Genomic DNA, 23144 nt, shown 5'->3' with positions numbered 1-23144 from the left:
ATTATAGCTCTTCTATTCAATAGTTAGCCTTTCCACACGACACAATATCGCAATGGAAAAAAAGAACTTTTTCCGTCTTCATGTTTGACGCAATTACACTTTTTTCTCGCTCGTCTAACCTTTCTTTCGTTATTGAACCTTCTCCCCGAAACTTGCGGACGCAAACCCTCTCTTCTGCGGAGCTTCCGCCCCGTGTTCGCCGTAGCACCGTAAGCGCGAAACGCGCGATGCTCAGACCCCTGTCCACTGTCGTACGGAACGGTCGTATCGATTTAGAATAGCAGCATTTGTTCCGTAAATGCGTCATGAACTGTGCTAAATTAACGCCAAACATTGGTTTCCGATTTTTAGACAACCATAATACGATAGTTGTTGTGGCCAATAATTGCTATTAAATTAGAGATCTGCCTACGTGTGCTAGTTTCAGTAGACAGAAATCAGAATACTTGTGGCTGTGAATGGTGGCAAATCTGCACACACCATACGTCAGGCCTCCTTGCTATGCCTAACAACTAATTATCTCTAGCTATTCGGTACGTATAATGAACTCGAGCTAGATTGAAAAGAATATTAAATATATCATATGTGTTAGCAATACCCCGTTTCATTGGCTATTGTAGTGTGTGCTATCTGGAATTTACGTGATTTAAATGATTGGTTATGAGTGTGTAAATTGCTGGACTTGTTCATTCATGACATTGAGGCTCTAAGTCAAAATACGTCTAAACAGAAAGCCATTAGTCTATAAAATAGCTAGATCTATTAACCTACATCTGTTTGTTAATCACCGTATGTATAGTGACCCGTTTCAGCACAGTCTTCTTTCAATGCCTGTCTGATATACACTCTATTGGAGAGGTAATATCCAGATTCTTTGTTTGATTAAGTTCTTGTTTAGTCTTCTGTGTTGCGGTTCAATGAGTATGGCAAAGCCGTGTCGACTACGATGATGCATAGTTCGTTGATATCGACTTTAAACAGTAACGATTTTTTCTTAATAACTTTACATTTTTTTATTTCCTTTGCCACCATCTGCCTTGCTGAGGCGAGGTACTTGCTTAACACACACTCTAATGAAAAACTGATCCCTGCAATTAAAATACGTGGATCTGTGCGACAAATAGTAAGATCGTTGTGGTACTATAAAGACATTAAAGAACTCTTCTAGTTATACTCTCTGCCTGCTAGATTGACCCCGCTTGCCAGAGTTTTAGCCTGTATTTTTGGTCTTCTTCGTATACTTCTTTCAATTGCTCGACTTTAACTTCCACACCTTTTGGTTTTTGAAGCAATCATCTGGAATGGAATGAAAGTCCAAAAGTCGACTTCTGCAAATGTGGTCACGTTGATTTTTTGTTTTTTCCGTGCCATACTTGCCATGCATTCAATAGGGGCAGCGAAGGGGCAAAAGTACGTTTAGAATGTTGGCCTACAGTTGACACAGAAATAAAGATAGAAATAGGTTAACAGTTATCTTGCGCGTAAAAAATAGCGATCATAGAAAAGTTTGTTGAATATTCCGTGATAATAGTTAACTTATTGACATATGCCCCTATATATATATATATATATATATGTATATGTGTGTCACTTGTTTTAATTAAGATTGATCTTGAAAGTAAAAAATGCAAGCTTTAAATTACTATAGCCAGGTACGTGAGTACAGGCGTATAGTCTTAATACATGCATTTGATTTACGTTGCAGGATCCAGGTCGTTTTCAGTCTGTTTATCCTGAAAAATATCCATATTTAATTATCCATCTCGTACTGGTCCACAGAAAAAAAAACTATTTGTCCTGAAATGATCTCACATTGTCTTCTTTTCAATAATAATAATAACACGCTATTAGGCCGTACGTAAATTATTATGGTTTGGGAAAAACTCATGAGAAAGCAACATTTTGGTTAAAGGTCATAATTCCTTTCGACTGCCGTATACCATTTCGTTCCAATTAAACAGTAGCTAAAGTGCTCATTCTGTCTGTAAATAATTGCCAGTTTCAACTGGCCATACTCTGCATGACGTCGCTGGTCTTTTTTTAAACGCAACGACAGGAAAAATAGAGAGAAACAGGTGGCCACCTCTCATTGCCCCAAAGGTAGTGAACCTTTTTAACTATCTACTAACTAACGAGGTCTATTAGAAGCACACTCAGTGTCACGATAGTCTAAACTCATAAAAAGAACAAGATGCAATATGCGCCTATTGTATATTAGGTACATCCGTCCTTTTTACTTTCCTATGCATGTACGTGCTAAAATACATACTTTAGGCTGCTTCGAATACTGATTAATAATATTATTATATAACCCAGAAGATTTAGGTTCCCAGAAAATTCGACCTGACCTATTTAAATTAGGGTGCAGTGTGTCATACGCCAAGTATCGATTCCTTATGGGGCTTAAATCTATAGCACGTACGTACGTTATTATGCCCACATGTGAATAGGTGTGGTTAAAGAAATTGCCAACGCTTAGTTGGCCAAACTGGTAATACAATAAGCTTTTTTTTTTTTTTTTTTACATGTAACATACTTTTTTCGCAACCGAATTATTTTATTTAAGTTACATCTGTAATTTCGAAACGACGGACGAGTTTTGTTTGAAAATTGCCGGGAATGAAACTTTGAAGAGTGATATCATCGAAACACTCTAAAACACCTAGTATTGTTATTGTAGTATATCTCGTCTGCGCTCTTAAAGCATACGTTATAACCAGGGGGTTCACAGTATACCCGGAACACACTGTAATAGATACATGAATCTAAAACGAACGGTTCCCTTTCAGACTAAGCGAAGACCTCATATGACGCGCAGACGAATCAATTGTCTACCCATGGCTTTTTCTTGGCCAGTTCTGCTGGTCGTTGGAAGGTCCTTTCTACATAACAGCTGTCATGCCCTTGAAATAGGTCCTAGTACGGCTGCTGACCAACTCAAGTCAACAAAGGCTTTTTCACAGAACTATGCCAGAGCTATACAAGACCAGCACGTTAATTCTAGTAAGTCGCTATCTTCTAAATGAAATGCCTATTGCATATAATAATTCGGTCACATTGTTGATAATATTATGGTATGCGATTTAATACTATTTCTAGATATTGACCGCATCCTGTCTAGCTGACGACAGCAGAGGAAACGGTGTTAAACACCCAGTCAAGTGTCGAAGGAACTGCTGTCATAAAATATTTGTTGAACCATCTAGATTATTTTTTTTTTAAATTTTCTAATAGTAATTACATTGCAACAAGACCATATATGTGTTTTACGAGCCATACACTTATATGATACACTAGTATCATTGTAGTGAGAAACTCCGAAATGATTCTATGGCCTATCAATGAAAATAATACATGTATAATTTTCATTGATAGGCCATAACAACCATAGCTAAATGATCGGCGATATTATAATACGTATATATAATATATAGATATAATATGTGTACATGTATAATTGTTTACAAATGCTTAAGATACAGGTGCCCATCTGACTAAAGGTAAGTTATTAGCTAACTTTGAATGCAAAATTTGCAATTAAAGTTCCTGCATATGTATCTAAATAGAATAATAATACACACTGAAAAGCTTTTAACGATAATTTCCTATTTGGATAGATTTAAAATATCACGGGTAGGCTGTATAAGACTTGCTTCTAGCAACATTTGGTGATTGTTTGCTTCCTATCTATCGCCTGCAAAAGTGTGTCCTTTGACAAATAGCGCATTAACTATTTCCATAAATTGAATCAGAGATTCGCCTTTTTTCAAAGTGATGGATATATTATCATGGTACTCAAATCGAGTAGTTTATATTGGGTGGGAATAGAACAACAGCACCAAATTGCACATCGTGCGTCCATTGATTTCGCTAATTGGCGATCAATATATAACAGATATCGTATTTGGGCATAGTAAGTTTTACTTGTCCTACTTATTCGTTTCACCAAATGTCAGATATATCCGACAGTCGGAGCTTATCTCGCTGGTTCCGAGATAAGCTCCGATTGGTTGCGTTGCACTCTACGTTATTTTTTTAGAAGGGGAATATCCTGTGTTTGATAATGTCTTACTGTCGTTGTTGTCAATGGGGTGACAATGCCTTGAGGGGCGGAACGAAAGCTTTTGCATAGTTTGCATCATCGGTCGAAAAGCAAAACTCTATACAGGGAAATAAAACAAACGCCACGACCATAGAAAGGGTAGATTCTACTTTTGCTTTTTCTGATATCAGATATACAGGCCTGCACTGGTATGACGAGTGCCAGTCTTCCATTGGTCGCACATTATGATGTAATGGAGGAAAAGATACTAATAAAATCTTGTTTTGGCCACACGCGTTAGTTGCGCATGGATATATTGTCTTTAGCTGAACCTGGTGCTGAATTCCCAACATTCACCAATAATTACCCATCTCGCTGTTACAGAACTTATCATAGATTTGCACAAGTTCTGATGATGGCGTAGTGGGCAGCGCATTAAAACTTGAGGATTTTGTGCGGGCGCAGACACGCCTCGTGCACTTCTACGGACGAGCCGTATGATGGAATACCGAACGCCGGTACCGATCGTAAAGCTCGGAAGGTCTACCGTATATGCATTTTGCTCGTCCGATAACCTATCCGGCAGCTGCTACTACACGTACCGAGGTGTTGCAAAATAATTACATTCTAAAGTCGAGGATTATTTCTTAAGCTCTATTCACCCGATTATTTTTTCTACTGAGATCATACCGAGATACTAGTTGTGACGGTTTATTAGATTCCGTTTTGAAAGAAGTAGTTGTTTGAATTCACGACAAAGAACGGACCTTTGTCGTTTCATGAATCTTCAGAGAGTGCCATCTGCTGTTATACAATATTCGTCAACGTTATAAAACCCCGTGACACACCGTTCCGGTATTTTTCTCTTTGTACCCTATACCTAACTATTACACGTACGAGAGAGAACGTAAAAAACAGAAAAAAAAAAAAAAAAAAATTATATACATAAGTAAAGATGCTGGCCGTCTTTGTACGGTCCTAGATAAATCGACCCGTATCGATTCAAAAACAGACACCTCCGCTTCGTCTTGCTTTTCCTCTAACGACTGTTTGGGATCATTTTTGTTTGCAGCTAGCCAGAGACGGAAATATATGGACAATGTATACAATATTCGCGGTATGGTAGTAATAGAGAGCTTAATAAAGTTATCAAATGATTAAGATCCATAGACAGCGTTATAGGTCGCGTTTTTTTGCTTGGAGGTGTCATACTTTTTTTTTAAAATTTGTCGACCCCCATCGCCTTTGCTAAAATATCATATATCAAGTAGAACAGTACAAGCATTTTCGAAAGCTCTCACCATTGTTGAATTACCTGAATTGCTCAATTAGATTCTATTCAGTATATCGGAAGCGCACATGGAGCCATTGCGACAATTCTGCAAATATTAGGTAATATCTAGACTTAAAAAGCGAATTTATTCTTTGACCGACCTCGGCCACTATAGTTTCGCGTGGATGTTTCGGGACTCGAATCAGTGGCTTACGCTAAATTACGCTTATTATACCACTCTTGCTATCGCTTCGGCCATTACCGAACCTATCATCTAAAACTGCTCATACATACAGTGAAAACTGATAATTTTGAGCGAATCCTAAACGTATATAAATATGTAAGAATATAAAAGAACGTGACGATCAGACTGTCATCTGTAACACGTCAGAAAACCCGTTTCACGACCAGGAGCCATGCGCGCATTGTTTCAAATAAGCTTAAAAGTATCAAAGCCAGTGTGCATCTTAGCTTAGTAGCAATCGTAGTACTTTTACGCGTAATGAAAGGGTTAATCATTTTTCCATAAAAATTCCTTTGTTCCAAGCAACGGTAAACAATCCGATAGTAATAATGGCAAAGGTTGCTATAATTCTAATACGTTCTTGACAGTACAATCTGTCGTGTTTGATAAATTGGGATCGGAGAAAATATAAAGCTGTCTACAACGAGCGTTTTCGTCAGATCCTGCTAGATGCCTCGATGTATCAATCCCGAAGTACCGTTAAAAATAATGCCTCATAGCGGCCGATAGTTCCTCACTGTTAATGAACATTTTGCTTCGTAGCAACCTATTGTTGTTAAATGCTATTCTACATAGCAATGCGCTGAAAAGCGATTTTGTTGTTATTGTCGTCCGATAGCAGCGCCACGGCGTACACCTTTGAGGGTCGTCAGTCATTGCGCTGTCTGCTCAAGTGGTCATAACGAACGATCGTGAGACATATTCTCCTTCATTCCAACCATTCAGAACCTAAACCTCCATTTTACCTTTGGGCACATCTGAGTAATCCACGCTTTTGAATGAATCTGTCGCTTTCGAAGGAATAAAGAGCTAAAGTGCTATGCGTTTCGATTCACAGCTGGTTCAGTTGCCAGACGTCCGGAAATAGGGCAGTCCCACAGCAAGTGATACCAGCAGCAGGTCAACGATAGAAAAGCCGAAGAACAACAAGAAAAAGACGAGCCCCAAAAAACTTATCTAGCTGCTAGTTAACTAAATAACGCATGTCGACAGCGAATTTTTATAAATTGATGTAAACCTTGCTAAGTTTGGACACAGGATAATAATGAAACTCGTTTTTTTCCCGCTAATTTCGGAACTAAGATGTTTATGTCAGAAGTAACATTTATAAAAGAAACGTTTTCAGTGCATAATGGTCGCGGCGAACTTGATGTATACTAAACACATTTCTACTTCAGTTACTGGAATTGATACGCATGTATGCACAGAAAGGTACGCATTGCCCCTGAAATTAAAAAAAAAAATGTTTTACATAAGGCACCATTTGACCACGTATAGGTCCAAGTTAGTTGGATCACTTTGTTATGACTTCCGTCAACGCCAGTGCGTATAAAATGTCATATTATATATTTTTATGATGATGCATTATAAACTTAACTATATTCACTTGTTGCTTTTTTAAATATGCTTACGCACTACTCTTTGGTTTTAGTCATTGTTACACAATGCAATTTTTCATTCATTATTCAATTTCAACTTAGTAATGAGGCTGCAAGCACAGCCATCAATTTCTGTGATTAGGAGTACGTTCACTGCCTAAAAAAATGCCGGCAAACATTTTCGAAGCGGAGAAATTACAATCTGCCATCAGCTCCTTGTCGAGCGTAAAAAGCATGCAATTGAAAATTATCATGACTGTTATAAACTTCTCAAAAGTAGAAGGATAAAAAATATTGTGAAGGCTATATCAAAGAGCATATTTGCACGTAAAGCGAAAGTGCTTTATTGAAGTTGTTTATGTTTGTGTATGTCTATCTAAAAAAAACAGCGATATACACTTTGTGACGGCTGGTGATAACAACTGGACGTCGTCCAAACAGCAGAGATTTTTTTCGAAGTTTTAAGCATATTGACCTGTTTTTGACCCTACAATTGAACTAATTAACTTTGTGTTTCTTCAAGTAACCAGTGAAGTTGTGTGTGTCCAGTAGCCTAATACAAGTCACTGCTTCTGAATAAATATGACCCAACAGCAAATGCCATTATGAATAACAAAGTAGATAGTCCATCAGCTAGCTATTTCAATAGATGTTGTACCGTTATTACAAGTTGTCGACAGCGTTTATTACCGCGTCTCAAAAAAAAATCAGAAAACCGCTGGCTACATTACAATGAACTTATGAATGAACGCATTTTTAGGGCTATATATAAGTGGTTTTTGAAAAAATAAGCGCAAATGTCGAACCTTGTTCTAAACAATTTCCACCGTCGCCACCGAAACGTGCGTCCGCTATTATGGAGTGATGGAATTACTTAAAATTGTTCACAAAAACTTGTAAAATGTAGATTTCAGTCAACAATTTTTCTCCTTCGTTAATCAAAGCTAATCAAAGAATCACTTAAAAATCAAACGGTTTTCGTGATGTTCCGCATGCTGATAAGCAGAATATGGATAAGTTCAGATGATTTCCCTAAAGAATATACGACAAATATCGCCAAGGTGTATTAAGGTTTACAGAGGATCAAGTGGGAAAAAAATCAGCGTTGACCAGCACAGCTCCATGAACCCTACCAAGGCTATAATACATTCTCTTTAGATGTGCAAGTGTATTTTTCTCAAAAAATTAGCATTGGCTATAGGACATACCAAGGAACTGATAGCTACGAGCTGCACTTATACAGCACTTTGCTTCAGGACGCTAGTAGGCCAACCGTCGCGCGGAATCTTCATTTGAATGGCGTAGTGAAAACCTTCTGAAGTCATTAGATTTCTTAAGCAAAGGTTTGTCGAGGGCTTCGCAATCAATACACTTTTGTACGTATCCTGATTGATGTGCGAATGACAAAGCATGTATAAGGAACGTTTTTTATTTTATCAGGTCCAGTAGTTAATATCGACAGTAATTTTTAACAAAAAAACCTAGTCGCTTAAGCGCACAACTATATCACTTGAAGAAGAAGATGGAAAACAGAATGCATGTGCTTTGAAGTACTCCCTCCCCCATCCTCGTTTCGACTTCGTGTATCAAGCTCCGTATGAAATTGTTAAATTTCTGATACTTGTCATGCTCTAAACAAAGCAATGGTTTTCACTAGGCATATCATCAAAGACCTTTTGAAATTCGGATAACGAGAACACGATTAGAACGGAACCAACTCCAGCTTCGTTTTCCCGCGCAGCTGAGTCAAACGTCGCTAGGCTGCACGATGTCCAAAGACGCGGTGCTTGAACTAAGGCAAGACTTTGATAGAAAGTCTTGCCTTAGTTCTGTTTTTTTGCTGTATATAACGTAAATAATAACGTATGTTATGTAACGTATAAATTCAGGTTGCGTTCGTTAAAAACTTAGGGGTATGGCATGCCCCTTGAACTGGTGGGAACGCTAGCTTATCAAACTGAGTCAATTTCCCGTCGGAGAATAGTGTCTTCCTTATTAGCCGATGATTCTTCAAAGAGCCCATACTCAAATTTAAATAATTGAACTTTTTATAATATGCATTCTTCTCCTGCTAACGGCATCGTTAGTTACCAATCTATCTCCGGTACGTGACCAGCGTAGAATTAGAAAGACTCATTCATCAAAAAGGAAGTCATTTGCGAGAGATTTGAATTTGTCTCCAAATATCACTCCTTTTTCACTCTTATTATGAGTCGTTTTTCATTTAATGTTACGTGTGACCCAAGCAGCTACGACCTACTCCATTGAAATCTGTCATTTTTTAGAGGATGAAACGATTTGTAATAAATGCTTCGCTTTGATGCCGTAAAGCTGAGGGTCCAAATTTGCATAAATAGTGGGCAAAAAGTGTAATAGCATCTATACTGGTCAAATATGACCTTGCAGAGTCCTAACAGAATCTAATTTTTTTGCTAGGAGGAAATAAAGACAGCAAACGCGCCGAGTAAAGTAAATATTCTCGGCATTAGACGCCCTATCCAACATAACAGTCGAGCACCCCTTTTTTTCCCAAACAGTTTGTGTGTATAAATAAAAATTGCTATCCTATCAGTGTCTCACTGAGTTGTACTCCGTAATAAAAATACATACAAATCCAATGGACCACAACCATAAAATAGTAGTGCACGAAAGACCAAATGGGATTGCCTACAATTAACATTTTTACAGTTTCGCAGAAAGTTCACATTCGCTGTACTTGCAACTGATATTTGATTTTCGTATAGCGGTCGCAGTAGCGGAGAGATATGGGGCCATTAACCCGATTTTTTCCTACACGCCATTCTAAGTATGTTGCAAAAAATGTAGGCTTAATATGTTACAAAAACAAGTTCCTTTGTAGCAGTTCCATCTGTCTAGCTGAAATGGTGCTTTCTCTAGACGCCAGTAGCTCTAGGTAACATGGCAGTCAGGATGAGAACCCTTATCGGAATAAATCACTAAAGCAACTGACGTTAGCCGTTTGTTGGCACTCCTGATGACTTTACAATTTAAGAGCCTCTGCAAGCGGAGCATCAGCCATTTTGCAGTATTGAATTTTTTCCCGAATTTTCTTCAGAGCTATGAATGTACGAATGCCTATCTGCCACTTTGGTGACTGATTTGTAATTTTGACACAAGGCTTGTCGCTCGTGTTTAATAGTGGAGAGGTTTGGCGTGCCTAGTTCTATGATAAAGTGAGACTTTTGTTGTTGCGCACACCTGACTGCCTAAAAGTTGTTACTATCTTTGTTGCTACTTTAAATATTCGAATGGTAAATTAGGTATATGTTTCCACGTTGTATTATCTATATAATAACACAGTATAAATTTAGGCGGTGTTTTTTCTTCTCTTGCTTTATTTGGCTTTTTTTCTTCTTTGGCTTTATTTGAAAATTAGTCAGTGTTCGATTTGCGTTTATAATTCAGTAAAGTTTTTAAGCAAGGAAAGCCTGATCAATGGTCCCTTAGTTTAAACTTATTTGGCGAATTCAATAGTTCCTGTTTGCAATTTCAACTTCAAGTCCCACGTTGGTCGCGAGAATACTTGCCAGTAAAGAATATGCCATTTGTATGTATTGTATGTATTGTACAAGTATGCTTTAAAACGAATCACTGAACACTAAAGATGCCTACGCAAGATAAACTGATAAAGTGGCGGAAACTGTGGGTCAATGTTTGCTATGATCGGTCTTCGGAGCTCCGTGGTCGCGGACATTGTGAAGACCCTTTTCCAGCAATCAACTGATAGCTAGAATCAAAAATAACGACTAAATAACGTTAAATAGATAGAAAAGTAACGTTCACTCTGTGTGCATGAGTGATGTATGTGCACGTCGCAATGCGGACGCTCCGCACAACAGGTATTGTCGTTATTTGGATGAACGGTAAACATTATACAATAGATAGGGGCGGGAGATGTCTGCTGGACCAGCAAAAAGAGGCAGACGCTGTAGATGCTTATGTCTAGTAGATGCTATCTTAATAGTAATACAGGGTTTATCGACATAGTATTTAGCGATAAATGGCAGCCGGCATTATCACCAGACGGAAGTGCAATAGCACGGAGTGAAGTAACTCCGCGCTATGTTGACTGATATGACCAAGTGTTTGACGCATTTGACGTTTTTTCCAGCGAACGTTTCCTCCTTTCATTCGAATCGCTTATATTCACAAATTGGTTTATTAGTAAGCGGATAATACACGTTAACATCAACTCCGCCACGAACGACGAGCCAGAAATTTCATTTTCGATTAAACAGAAATGACCCCTTTTAAAATAATTACATTTTCGGTTACCCGACTCTGTAGGATGTTTCGTGAACATGCAGTACTCGCTGCGTCAACATTCGATATATACCACTACGAAAAATCATACCACATGTTGATTACCTCGAACATACAACACAAAAGGCACAGTATTTATAAATCATTGTATAAGTAGACACTCGATTACTTAAAAGTAAAATTGACATTCAAAGTTGACTAAAATAGTTGGGCGTATGAAAAACAAATGTTTGGTACTTTGTTTCTACTGCAATTTGTTTCTATGTGATTAATTATGCGACTCTTTTTTCCCTTTCGTCCCTTCAGAAATTTTAATTAAAGTCCATCGGCGCAACAGCTAACATCTGATTTTTTCAACAGGGGAAGCTTAATATCGTTTCTCTAGTTAGAACCGTGTCACTTCTTCTAAAGCTACTGCCTCCGCAATCGGCGCTGATAGCACTGGGCATTGCACCTGCCTTCGAACTCCTAACTGAATTGCGTACAATTAGTGGCATAGATCTTATCGTATATCATTATAAACCACCCGTTCATTATCTTCCAGACACTGCCAGTCGGAGCGATGCCAACGAGGCTGTATGTGACGTAAGCGAGTTAGGTAAATCCCCCCCCCGGGGAGTAAATTTTCACTGGCGGATCTCGGAGGTTATTCGGAGTCGATGGAGTCGCTGATACATAATTCATTATTACCCCAATGGCTCTATAATCGTTTAGCCGATCACAAACAGAAACGTGTCTTCGGTGGATCAACTGTGTCCGTATTTTTGAATCGAGATGGACGATCCCCTTTCACTCATCCACATTTCCCCATCCGCTCCTTGACGACTCCTCTCTTTTGGGATGGACGATAAACTGGAGTTCATTATACCTATTTTTGTGTTTCTACACGTTGCCTGCTCACTCACTGCTTACAGCAATTTTCAGAGGTGACCTTTGGAATATATGGCCAGCTAAGCTTGTTTCGTTGTTTTGTGTTCAATATAATCCCTTTGCCTTACTATCAGCTTTCATTGAACATCTGCACCCTTACCTCAGTAGTACTTGATTATTAATTTTTGTTTACTTAGTAACAGATGCCGTCCATCAAAATCTGTGTGATCACAGTATACGGGTATAATTAAGGATATAACTTCAGAAATTCTAACCTACCTTGATGACCCATTATCTGTCGTCACTGTAACAAAATAATCTGTTGTTGATTTCGTTGATTTAGTATTTTCTTTATAAAGAAGGTTGCTTAGAATTATTTTTATGAATCTCGTGGTTTGGCCGCGAGCATTCAATAGGTAAATACAAAAACAAAAAATATAGGTCACGTTTAGCTTTGCCTTTCAGATCGCGCATAAGTCGCACTGATTGGTTATTTTTATTCCTTTCAGTGATGAAAATGATCTATGCTGCCAGAGCTACAAGCTGAGCTACTTCAATAATTAAATGGTTTCTGCATTTGCTTTCTCTCATTTTTAATGACAGGGCCTCTCTCGAGGATCAACTTACCTTTAATCAGGAACTGGTTCCAACCATATCACCAAAAATTCCCTAAAGTCCTCTTTATAGGGGATCACCTTTACGGTTCGTATCTTATCTCTTACCTAATTTTAGGAAAATCGATATTAAATTGCCATGAAACGTTTTTGGTCCTTTTCAAAAATTTGGCCACTTCAAGGGCTCATTCTGTAACAATAAAACTTGTCAATTTACTCATTTAATTACTGGAATATTCTATTACTATTCAAAAACGGCCCAAATGTACGAGCTATAACAGGTTATTTATTAACTATTTATAACTAATTATAACTAATTTTTATTATAACTAATAATAAACTAATAATAAATAATAACAGGATAACTATTCACCTATTTAATTCTATATGTCTGCAACACCTACGTTGTTCATTCTGCTGGAAATCAACAAAATGATATCAAATTAAGATAGATTGTACAATCAAGACTCACTTTTAGACCCACCTAGATATTGGCGAGCGCAAGAACAAGCCCTCTAATAAATCTAACTTTATCTTAAATCTTTCAGGACGTGGTAATGAAAATGAGGCTGGAGAACTAAAGGGACATCCGTCAAGATCTGTCTATGAACGAAAAAAGTACATTAAGGTAAGAAATATTAGCGACTCGTTATACCGTTTTGTAGATTATGATATTAATAGTAGCTAGCAAGTAAGATTTGCTAGTAAGATATATATATATATATATATATTTTTTTTTCAACGGTTTTATAGAAAATTGCCTATAAGGTGCGAGGGCTATAATGGCTTAGTAAACTTATAGTGTTTATTATGCATCTAAATTTGTTGTAAATCTGACTTTGTCTGATCTTGAACCCTAATCACGGTTCCACGTGTATTTAGTAATTAGTACTTTATTAACACACGGCTTAGTGTCGATTGGGTATCATAAATAGCTCCTTTCATTTAATAACCAGCATAACCATATGGCATCGAAGACACCAGCGACAATTGCTCAGTGCAAAAAACACAAAGTACATTGTAGGGTGTTTTTGATAAACCTGAATATTTCCGAAATAATTTACGATTTAAGGCGCGTCTTGAGTACGATTTGTCCTACATGTGATCATTTCGCGTCACAGTCTTCTGTGCATCTTGAAAAAAGGTTAGGTTCGTCAATTTTTAACCTGAATCAAGTAATGAAACCAGCTCTTTTGCTATTTTACCGCTTTTATAACAAAAACTATAGCTAATCTCAACTGATAGAATAGGACAGTGTACCCTAACTCAACGGCCTGAGTTAGCCGTTATGATAAAAAGAACAATTTTACTTATTTCACGCCACTCGTTTGCGTTTCTATGCAAAGACTCATTATCGGCCCATTATTTTACGTACCCTACAAGAATAATCGTTACGCCTTGAATGTTTGCACACCTAATTTGGATGACTCCCAATTAGGTGCGATCCAGTGTTGTCGCAGTGGCAATACATCTGCCTTACTATGAGGCGTAAAAGCACGTCATACAGATTACGTTCGACATCGCGTTTCACGCAAAGAGACAACCGTCCAATACGGTGTTTAACGGACATAAAACTCAAAACATTTTTTCGTGTTATCAGACATGTCAGCCATTTAGCTTCAGTCGATAATTTGCACTTGTTTAATTCATATACATTTAATTATTTTCTCTAATTAGAGTAAAGCAAAACGACGTTCGGTTCAGTACCAGCTTATGCTCTATTTCTTTAAGCCAGTTATGTGGTTTGATATAAAAACGCGTGGGCTAGTGCGGGCGGTCGAAGCAATGGACCTGACCGACGTAAATGTGTGCTGTATAAAGCAACTGTCTTGAGTATAGATGCCTCGAAAATATGACAGATGGCCATAATTATTTACTAACACTTTATTTACCTTCTTACGGTATTTACAAACCTAGCATGGCGCTATGGTCTACCGCGAACTTGTACTGGCAGTACAACGCACAATTCCACACAATTGTGAATTCCAGGGAAACTAAACAAGTAGTTTTATCAGAAATAGATAGTAACGAATCTCTCTCGACTCGGACGAATGAGTCTCGTCGCAACTAGTCCCGGTGGTGAAACTCAATTTACTCGTACTTACATAGCGGGTACTTTCAATTTTATATAATGTAGAATCCCCCGTGCAAGCTTTTTACATTATATATGAGGGCGAGTCAAAGATATGTCGACTGCTGCTGTAGTGACAAATCTTCGCAGCATTTCTTACCAGCATTCAGTCTACCGCATTCGTGCTTCTCCCACCGTTCATTTCGAAGCAAACGCGTCTAAAAATCGTCGATTCCTCGAAGTCTTCAAACTAATACCCGGTCCGTCCTTCGCGCAGGCTTCTGACGCTAGAACACGAATATGTTACTGAATTCTCTTTCTAGAAACATCGCTACCGTAACAATTCAGTGTAAAATTTCGTCCCGCTATCTCTATGGAGTACAGGCGTTTTCCGTTGCATATGACAGAATGATAAATGAGATGCAATAGTTTAACTTTACTTTATAAGTTAAACTATTGAATCTCATTTATCATTATTAGTTTAATTAAAACTAAAATACTTTTATGGTGGATTAATTCCATGAGAAAGGGTGCTTTCAGGGATTTAAAAGTAGTCGTTTTGACGTTAACGGTAAATTGCCCTACATTTGATTAACTAATTACACATTTTATTCCTACGTACAGTTATCCTAAAATGTAGAAAATTAAGAACGCAAACCCCTAACCTGTTGTTGTAAATTGTATATTAACCATTTTATCTAGATAAGAGAAGAAATGGCAGCAAAACGACAGGCTGGCTTGGACCGATTGCTGAAGCTTACTGTGCCCCTACCAGAGAATCCGACTTGTCTCAACGAACTCGCGGGATCGATAAGGCGTCATCGTGAGCGTCGAGATACAGCAGTGGTATCCCATTACACTCCTGTCGACTCTAACATGGTTGAAAACTATAAACCTAGTGAATTTGGGCAAGCGGTTAGTAGAGCATCTAAACTATCGAATATTTAAGCACTCGTACTCATATAAACATCCGCAGTGCACAAACACACTCTTATTTAATTTTTTTTTTATATATTCAATTAACGCTCAGAACGACTTATTATACAGGACAAACACTTCAAACATCTTTGGGTGTCGAAGGGTACCTAGAAAAATGTATTGCATTTACAAAGTGATGTCTACAAACATGACATGTTAGGTTGAAGAAGCGCTTTTCATGCAAGCCGTGTACAAATCCACTTCTAACCAATTCGGCACAAACAGTTATGCGTTAGAAATACGTGTCCGAAATAGAGGGAAAGCGAGAATAGGCCTTTGTTTGATAGTTGTCGGACAATACCGCAACGCTGTCAATGATATTCGCTAGCTGCGATATGAGAGCCAATGCTCATTCACGATGTGCGGTGGAAACCACGCATAACTCACAGGTTGGGTCTACCATCTCAACCTAAATGCTTTTTTTTCATTCCCACAAATAATGCCACTTCTTTTAAATAAAAGGGAAACAGAATTTAAGTTTTATATTTTATACAAGAATAGCTAAAATTTCTATAGAGTGTTGAGCATCTGCCACCAAGTCTGTTGAGATTCGTATATTTTCATTTTGCTATGATACTTCACAGAAAAAGCAGTCTCGAATATCGGAGCTTGCAACTCTGAACTCGAATTGTGCAAAGAAATAAGTGTGGTGGACCACCACCGGTAGGCTGTATCCTAACAGACTAAACTGCTTGTGATAAGTTTCAAATCCAATAAAAAAACCTGATGCACATAGCGTAGACGCTTTACTAATACCACTGTAACATTGAGGTCCACGATATATTCTTCTTAATAAAACCTGCTTACTTTCATTTAAAGTGACATGGCGTACTGAAGCTTAAAACGGATTTTCTAGTCCATAAGTACGTCGTTGGCATTCTCAACAGTCTTTATTGCTCTGTACCATCGCTGGTTTACTACCGGAAGATTAGTGATTTGGGCAGACGATAGAAATGGGCTAATAGCGTCTCCTTGTGACACCAACTTTATGATCTTCTCAAATTTAGGTCTCCTAACCACCTTCTGTCCAAAATGACTGGGCCCAGCCATCGTCTAAGACCACGATGAAGCTCGGTTTCGATATCTTTGCAAGCAATGGTATGAGATGCGCATGCGCGGCAAGAAGTTCACAAACCTTGAAAAAATGTTAGAATATCACATCTTAACATTGATCTGAGTTGGTGGGGAGCAGGATGCAAGAAATCTTGTGGTAACAAAAAGGATTTTTACACTTACATGTTATAGCTGTACGAAGTTTCGGACCCTATGCCATTAACCCTAAAAAGTTATCATCGAGGCAGTTTCTTAGCTATTTTTCTTCAAGAACGGAGGTTCTTTCCCATATGATATTTTTTAATTACGAAAATTCTATTTAACAAACCTTTGCTTCAATATTCGGGTGTCCTATCTAAGTCAAGGCACGTAGTAAATAAACACGTGACCTGTAAAAGCAAAAATAAATTTTATTCACTTCGATTCTGACACTTTTTTTTATACCACAAAATACCTAAGTGTTTAAAACATGACAATCGGTATTGATGTAAGTACTTAACCGTAACCCAGATCCGCATAAAGTATCAACACTCATTCTGATAACTATCTCTCGTAATTTTCGGAGCTTCATCATCCTTATATTGATCCTATCGTCTGTTTTTCTCAGATGGAACGAATGATTGGTCTGACTTCTCCAACGACGCGGTCACGTCTGCAGTCACTATGGAAGCGATTGCAGTCCCTTTTGATAACAACTGCGTCGTCTTCGTTCGCTGGTGGAAACTCGGAGCGTGCAGACGAACTCACCAAAGCGCTGTTCCAACAATTGTTTAAACAATTCGATCTGCCCGCAATTCTGCGGCGACGGGCAGACAAACTTCGTCGCCGGTGAGCTTTGCTTCCTGTGTCTCTAGGTAAAATAACATGGTCGTATCCGAGATTCAGTAGATCCGGTATCATTGAGCACATTGAACTATATATGTGCCTCTTTCGTAAGAATCGTATCCAATGATTAGTGTTCCGAGTTAAACTACTCCGCAGTAGGAGTACCCCTAGACGTGAACTCGCGAAGGCCTTAACAGACTTCGTGACATCTTTTTGTCTCGTTGAATCCTTGCAAATGTCGAATGTTCTAATTATGTGAATGGTAATATGCTACACTCTCAAAAGCTTTTTGAAAAGTGTTTATGTAAAGCTTGCATCATTGCATTTAGAACGAATTCTTAAACTTAAGTTTTCTCATACTATAATTCTGGTAGCTTTCAAATTTATTTGACTCTTGGCTATTATATTAAAATTAGCTTGCTTGCGCTTTATCCCATGGTAGCTTCCGACATGTATGCATAATACTATTCTAGTTTACGTATTATAGAAACATTGGATAAGCTATCTGAAAAGTGAAGGACATTATCCATTCACACTCTCTGGAGGTTGTACTTCATATGTAGATAACGTGTAGAGATTTCGTAGCTTTTGTCCCCGCCCACAAATAATTAGAGACTTCGTAGCCCATAAATGTGATCTATTGACTTTAGATATAAGCGTTACTACGCTAACTTACGCCACGCACCTTTAGATGAAGATGCCCAGTAATAGAAGATGGTATACACTTGCGAAGGACGTTGCTTTGCCGATAAGTGTTTGGCATATTCTTGCGGGATGGATTTATCTCTGAAATGTTGGTATTACTTCGATTTGACACATAGCTGTATACTTCAAAGAGGATAACTGGTGCGTCAATAAAACTTCGTCCATTTTTAAGTGGATGAGTTTATTACAAAATATTGCTGTCGAGATCGTCTAACTGAAGTTGTTTTAAAAATCCTCTTTTTTTCTGTATATATAATAATAATCAAAGTGGTGTACAAGTGAAGTGTATCATTGAAATGTGTGTAATAAGTAACATGCTAAAATGGTTCTTCGAGAGTTCAGGTAGACATTTTTGTCCTTTGTATTCTTGAGAAACACTTTGTGCCATATTCGATCAAAAACCCGCTAGCTGCTAAGGTAAAAGCGCGAAGAGAGAAAAGAGCGTTTATACAGTTATCGATTTCACCTGTTACAATACATTTTCTATTTGTACAGATTTACGGATCGATCAGCCACTGTACAGCCCAGATCTCTAGCTAGCGATAGCTATGATTCTGTGCCTCTGTTTTTTCAAAAACATCTGGATCTGTGTACGAACATTTCTCTAGCTTATTTCGCTCCACTATGGTGAGATAGTATTTCCTATATTTAATTGAGTAATGGCTTTAACTGGTTTCATGCCTAATTGCGGCTTCCGATATAAACTTTAATCATTTAATTTACTTTTTTTCATTTGAAGCGATGTACGGAAAGGTGGACTGTCCTCCAGTGGTTGTTTGCGTTATACATTGCAAGTGACGTAACCGAATAGTTATTTTAAATATATTATTCCGAACAGTAGGGGTTATATTGTTAGTATAATATCCTATAGACGAACAAAAAGAACTGCGCTTTTTCTCACACCTGTTTTTGCATAATCGACATATTGCAGAGCGGGCGGGCCAAGTCCCGCATCCACCGACGACAATTCGACCGAATTTAACGGAGAGAAGGTCTCCGACGATAGTATTCGAGTTGTGGACTTCGGTAACCAGGCAAGCAAAAATAGTGATATTACGGATACAGTTGAACCGGACAAAACGGCTAATGGAGGGACGCATGGAGATCAACAGATCCGACAATGGTTAGGAATGGTTACCGAAGAAGATCAGAAACTAGCTCAGAACGAAGAAATTCAGGTGGACCAAAACTTAACAATAACAGATATCATTACTGCGTCAAGTACTACTCCAAAACCATCGCCAACACCGTCGACAAGGTAAAAACAAGCTCGGGCGATCTTGCAATCAAACACAATGGTACACCTAACAACTATTAATGGCACGGGTATACGGCTAAGTGGGACGCCATTTTTCGCATTCTAAATTCGTATCGATATCTTTTCCACGATCGGTAAAAAACAAGTAATATTAGAGTACCGTTCAAATGTCCAAGTTCCGTTAAACGCTGTCAAATATATTCGGAAAGAAGTGTAAGCGATTGCACATTGCTCAATGATTGTATGCGGGTTTGCTACGAAACAAACGTTTAGACCAATAGCCATTATGAAGTAAGCATCACGACCGTTACTGGAATGAATAAATTTATCTATGCCATAAATAATAATATATACTAATTCCAATATTTTAGCAAAAATTCGGCCATGCAGCTTCAGCGAAAAAAAGGTCCTGTTCAGGCTGCTGTTAGGCTGCCTCAGAAGCATGCAAAGGGCGGCATCAGACGATTTCAACCCGTACAGGTCTTCTATTTTGCGATTGTATAACTCTATTATGTCCTAGATATAAATTTTTGAAGCATTTTTTTTTAAATTGATTTTTGCCCACTCATCTGATAAAGTATCAGATGCAGCTATTGCTTTCAAAATAAGCGGGAAGATAAAAGCTACCCAACCCTGAAGTTTACTTAAAGAAGTACCACTTGTTCGCTAATGTTTGTTAGCTGAGGATTGGAAAAGTAGTAAATTTAATGAGCAACATTACGATCTGAAATCTAGAAGAAGTTCAGTAAGCTCGTGTTGACCTAACAAGTAAAGGAAAGCTGCACTCCGTTGCATGCTATGGCTCTAGGTTCGGTAATAAACCCATCGCCGTACTTATATCATACATTTTGATATGTCTTCTTCCAGGGAAAAGAACTGCTTGATGAATAGTCGGACGCACCACTTCTCCCGCTCGAGAAGTAGCAACAGATAAATATCGACGTCAGCTTACTTAGAACGGCGGCGGATGAATGTACGCATCCAAAATGAATCAGCATCTCAGAAATATATCTCGCTTCCACCTATTGTTCGGCTTATGACCTCTCGCTTATACGGGTTTTTCAAATCGTCTTCGCTTGTTGTGAGCTGAGACTGGCAAGCCCAGTCAAGTGCCATGGAGCAGCGACACAAAGCGTCGCATTCTGAGCTAAAAAAACACGATGGCAAACCGATGCCCTGGAAGAAGCCGTATTTATTTACTACGAATGCTTGCAGTGTGCAATATCAGATACGTGAAAAAGGAACCTGTACTAAACCAAGTACATGACTGAACTCATTTGTGTACTAGTTACATTTATTCGAGTTCTTCACATATGAAGTATTTAACTGCGACCTGTATAAGTACACCGGTAAGAGGTAGTTCTCCATTGTAAATATGCTAAAACTTTTCCAAGTAAATGGGGTCCATACACGTTCAATGCTATTTATATTTCATCATCGATACATCTTTTATATAAATGGCCGGCTCATTTCATTATCTTTGATTATCACGTTTGAATTCCTACCTTGTTATACCCAACCTGAATGACGGTGTTTCGAGTTTTACGTCCATTATCGCCGTTATGCATTCGCTCAGGCGGTCGGCTCATATCACGAGATGAACCGTGTGTCTATGCCTAAGTTTGAACCTTGACCACCACGTGTCCTTAAAATTAGTATGCAAATACTTTTATCCACTAGGTCATCACAGGTACACTTAACTAAATTAAGTTAGCTGCAGATTATTTATCCTACTTGGAACCTGTAAACAGAAATGTACTGCTACACGAATTTGATACGGTGGACGAAATAAAATCTTTTATTAGTATTATGCACTTCGCTGTGTTGAAAGGATCTGTTATAAAAGATGTTAAACACGATTTATGTGTTAAATAAGTTTGAAGTAGACGTCCACTTCTACGATAAACTGCATGGGGCACTTTCAAATACACTTACTTGCAATCAGGTCAGCATTGTAAATGCTGATTCATACGTCACAATTTTGCAACGGCAATAACTTATTTTTCTCTAAAACTGATATTTCGTTATCTCATTAACATCCCTACTGAACACGGATAGCGCCAGTGATCAAAAATAAAGCTTTTCTTTTTTCTAGTGATGGATCGTTAACTTTGCACTTCTTCCGCTCAGTAGCAGTCTTCTAATTCTTTGCTATTAATAAATAGCTAGTTAACTATACTATCCGTAAAGGAGCCTCAAAATCGTTTACGATATTAGGTTTCGGTCCTAAAATAATTAATTGTAATTTCAAAAAACATTGGTAAAATAATGCAGCATAAAGCTGGCGTCTTCTTTTATTTCCGCTAATGCACGTACGCTCACAACATGTAAACTAATTTTAATAGTTCTAAGGACAACCGTTTATTAGTATTTATAGGTAGCATTCCTTCTTGTTATCTCAGCAAACTACTTCTCATTTTTCGCAGGTTCTTCATGACATACTTCAATTTCCTACTGTTTACAGTAGCGTAAAGGTAAACATTATTTACGTAGCTGTTGGGTTTAACGATTTGCATGAAGTAGAATAACAAAGAACCGCTAATAGTATTAAGTCACTATAAATATACTTTGGATTCCACGCGTTTGCTAAAATTGACTTCAGACCCTCGTAGCAATAACATAGGGTGCTTGTTTGCTTATCCAAGGCATCAAATTCACCCTAGTTCATAAAGCTTAATACGATGATTTATTACTGTAGAAATTTGGGAGTAGATTACTGATTTTAGAATTGACCGAAGCATCGTTATAAAGGTTAGTTGTTATATCTCAAAAGATTTTTAATTGTTACTTGAAAAACTTGAAAAAAAAAGAGAGTTTTTAGAACAGTTAGGCACGAATACTGCCACATACTTTAAATGCTATGGAGCTAGAGTAATAGCAATAATAATAATAGCTACTAAGAGTAATAATAATGAACAGTAAAGATCTGTTTTAACATCAAACCTATCATCGTCGGTTAATGTGATTCTTCGCAATTTTTTTCACAAGCTTACATATTTAGGCAGTATCATTTCGCCGTCGAACTTTGCACCGTCAAAGCGGCGGTGAAAATCGATGTTTATAATTATAGAAGCAATAACTTCTCCAGGGATTGGTCATTTCGATTAGGCGGGGGAAGGAGGCTTTAAAAAAGTGTTAATAGGTTTACTGCTAAATATTTCAAGAAATTTAATTTAGAGGACACTGACGCATTAATCAGATCCGACTTAACATGCATTTTTGTTGTAACTCCCAAGAATCACTTCCTCATTTACAGCAAACCTATATCAGACAATCAGTGACGATAGTTATTTTCTTTTATAAATTTTTTTTTTAATTAGATTGCCTGCTTTATATTCTGTGAATTATGATAATGATATTTTTTTTTCATTTGTGTATCTTCGTAAACTAAATTGTACACTTTATACATTTTAGATTAACTCTGTGCCCACCCTAACATCAAACCGTGACGGTATAACCGTAATGCTGGCCTGAGGTAATAAAAACTTGGATTTTTGTTATCTAAACGCTAATTATTAGGATTATAAGGAATAAATAGCTAGTCGTTT

The 23144-nt window shown here is 37.8% G+C and overlaps 1 protein-coding gene and 1 long non-coding RNA gene across 4 annotated transcripts; one reads left to right on the top strand and one right to left on the bottom strand.

Moving 5' to 3' along the window:
* The first annotated feature begins 250 nt into the window (after positions 1 to 250).
* LOC111260325 (uncharacterized) lies at positions 251 to 23114 on the top strand. 3 transcript variants are annotated; one of them, XR_002680280.2, is made up of 11 exons: positions 251 to 533; positions 2790 to 3003; positions 12696 to 12794; positions 13255 to 13334; positions 15480 to 15692; positions 17416 to 17636; positions 19270 to 19596; positions 19968 to 20076; positions 20464 to 20945; positions 22023 to 22070; positions 23011 to 23114. XR_002680280.2 is itself a non-coding variant. In XM_022832971.2 (9 exons), exons 2-9 carry the CDS (start codon positions 2808 to 2810, stop codon positions 20485 to 20487), a joined length of 1269 nt encoding a protein of 422 aa, XP_022688706.1. In that variant the 5' UTR covers positions 251 to 533; positions 2790 to 2807; the 3' UTR covers positions 20488 to 21705. The 3 variants fall into 3 exon arrangements, 2 of the variants coding, with proteins under 2 accessions (XP_022688706.1, XP_022688707.1); XM_022832971.2 differs by lacking the exons at positions 22023 to 22070; positions 23011 to 23114 and having other exon boundaries at positions 20464 to 21705; XM_022832972.2 differs by lacking the exons at positions 251 to 533; positions 2790 to 3003; positions 22023 to 22070; positions 23011 to 23114 and adding an exon at positions 6251 to 6771 and having other exon boundaries at positions 20464 to 21705.
* On the bottom strand, positions 16522 to 17442 carry LOC147753514 (uncharacterized). The gene is made up of 3 exons (XR_015311014.1): positions 17309 to 17442; positions 17137 to 17197; positions 16522 to 16890 (listed from the first exon to the last, which is right to left on the bottom strand). It is a non-coding gene; the product is annotated as an uncharacterized LOC147753514 (long non-coding RNA).
* Positions 23115 to 23144: the final 30 nt, after the last annotated feature.

Source organism: Varroa jacobsoni, unplaced genomic scaffold (assembly GCF_002532875.2).
Source record: "Varroa jacobsoni isolate VJ856 unplaced genomic scaffold, vjacob_1.0 scaffold_429, whole genome shotgun sequence".
Classification (NCBI taxonomy): domain Eukaryota; kingdom Metazoa; phylum Arthropoda; class Arachnida; order Mesostigmata; family Varroidae; genus Varroa; species Varroa jacobsoni.
The sequence above is the reverse complement of the archived record's forward strand: the minus strand, read 5'-3'. Positions and strand labels throughout refer to the sequence as shown.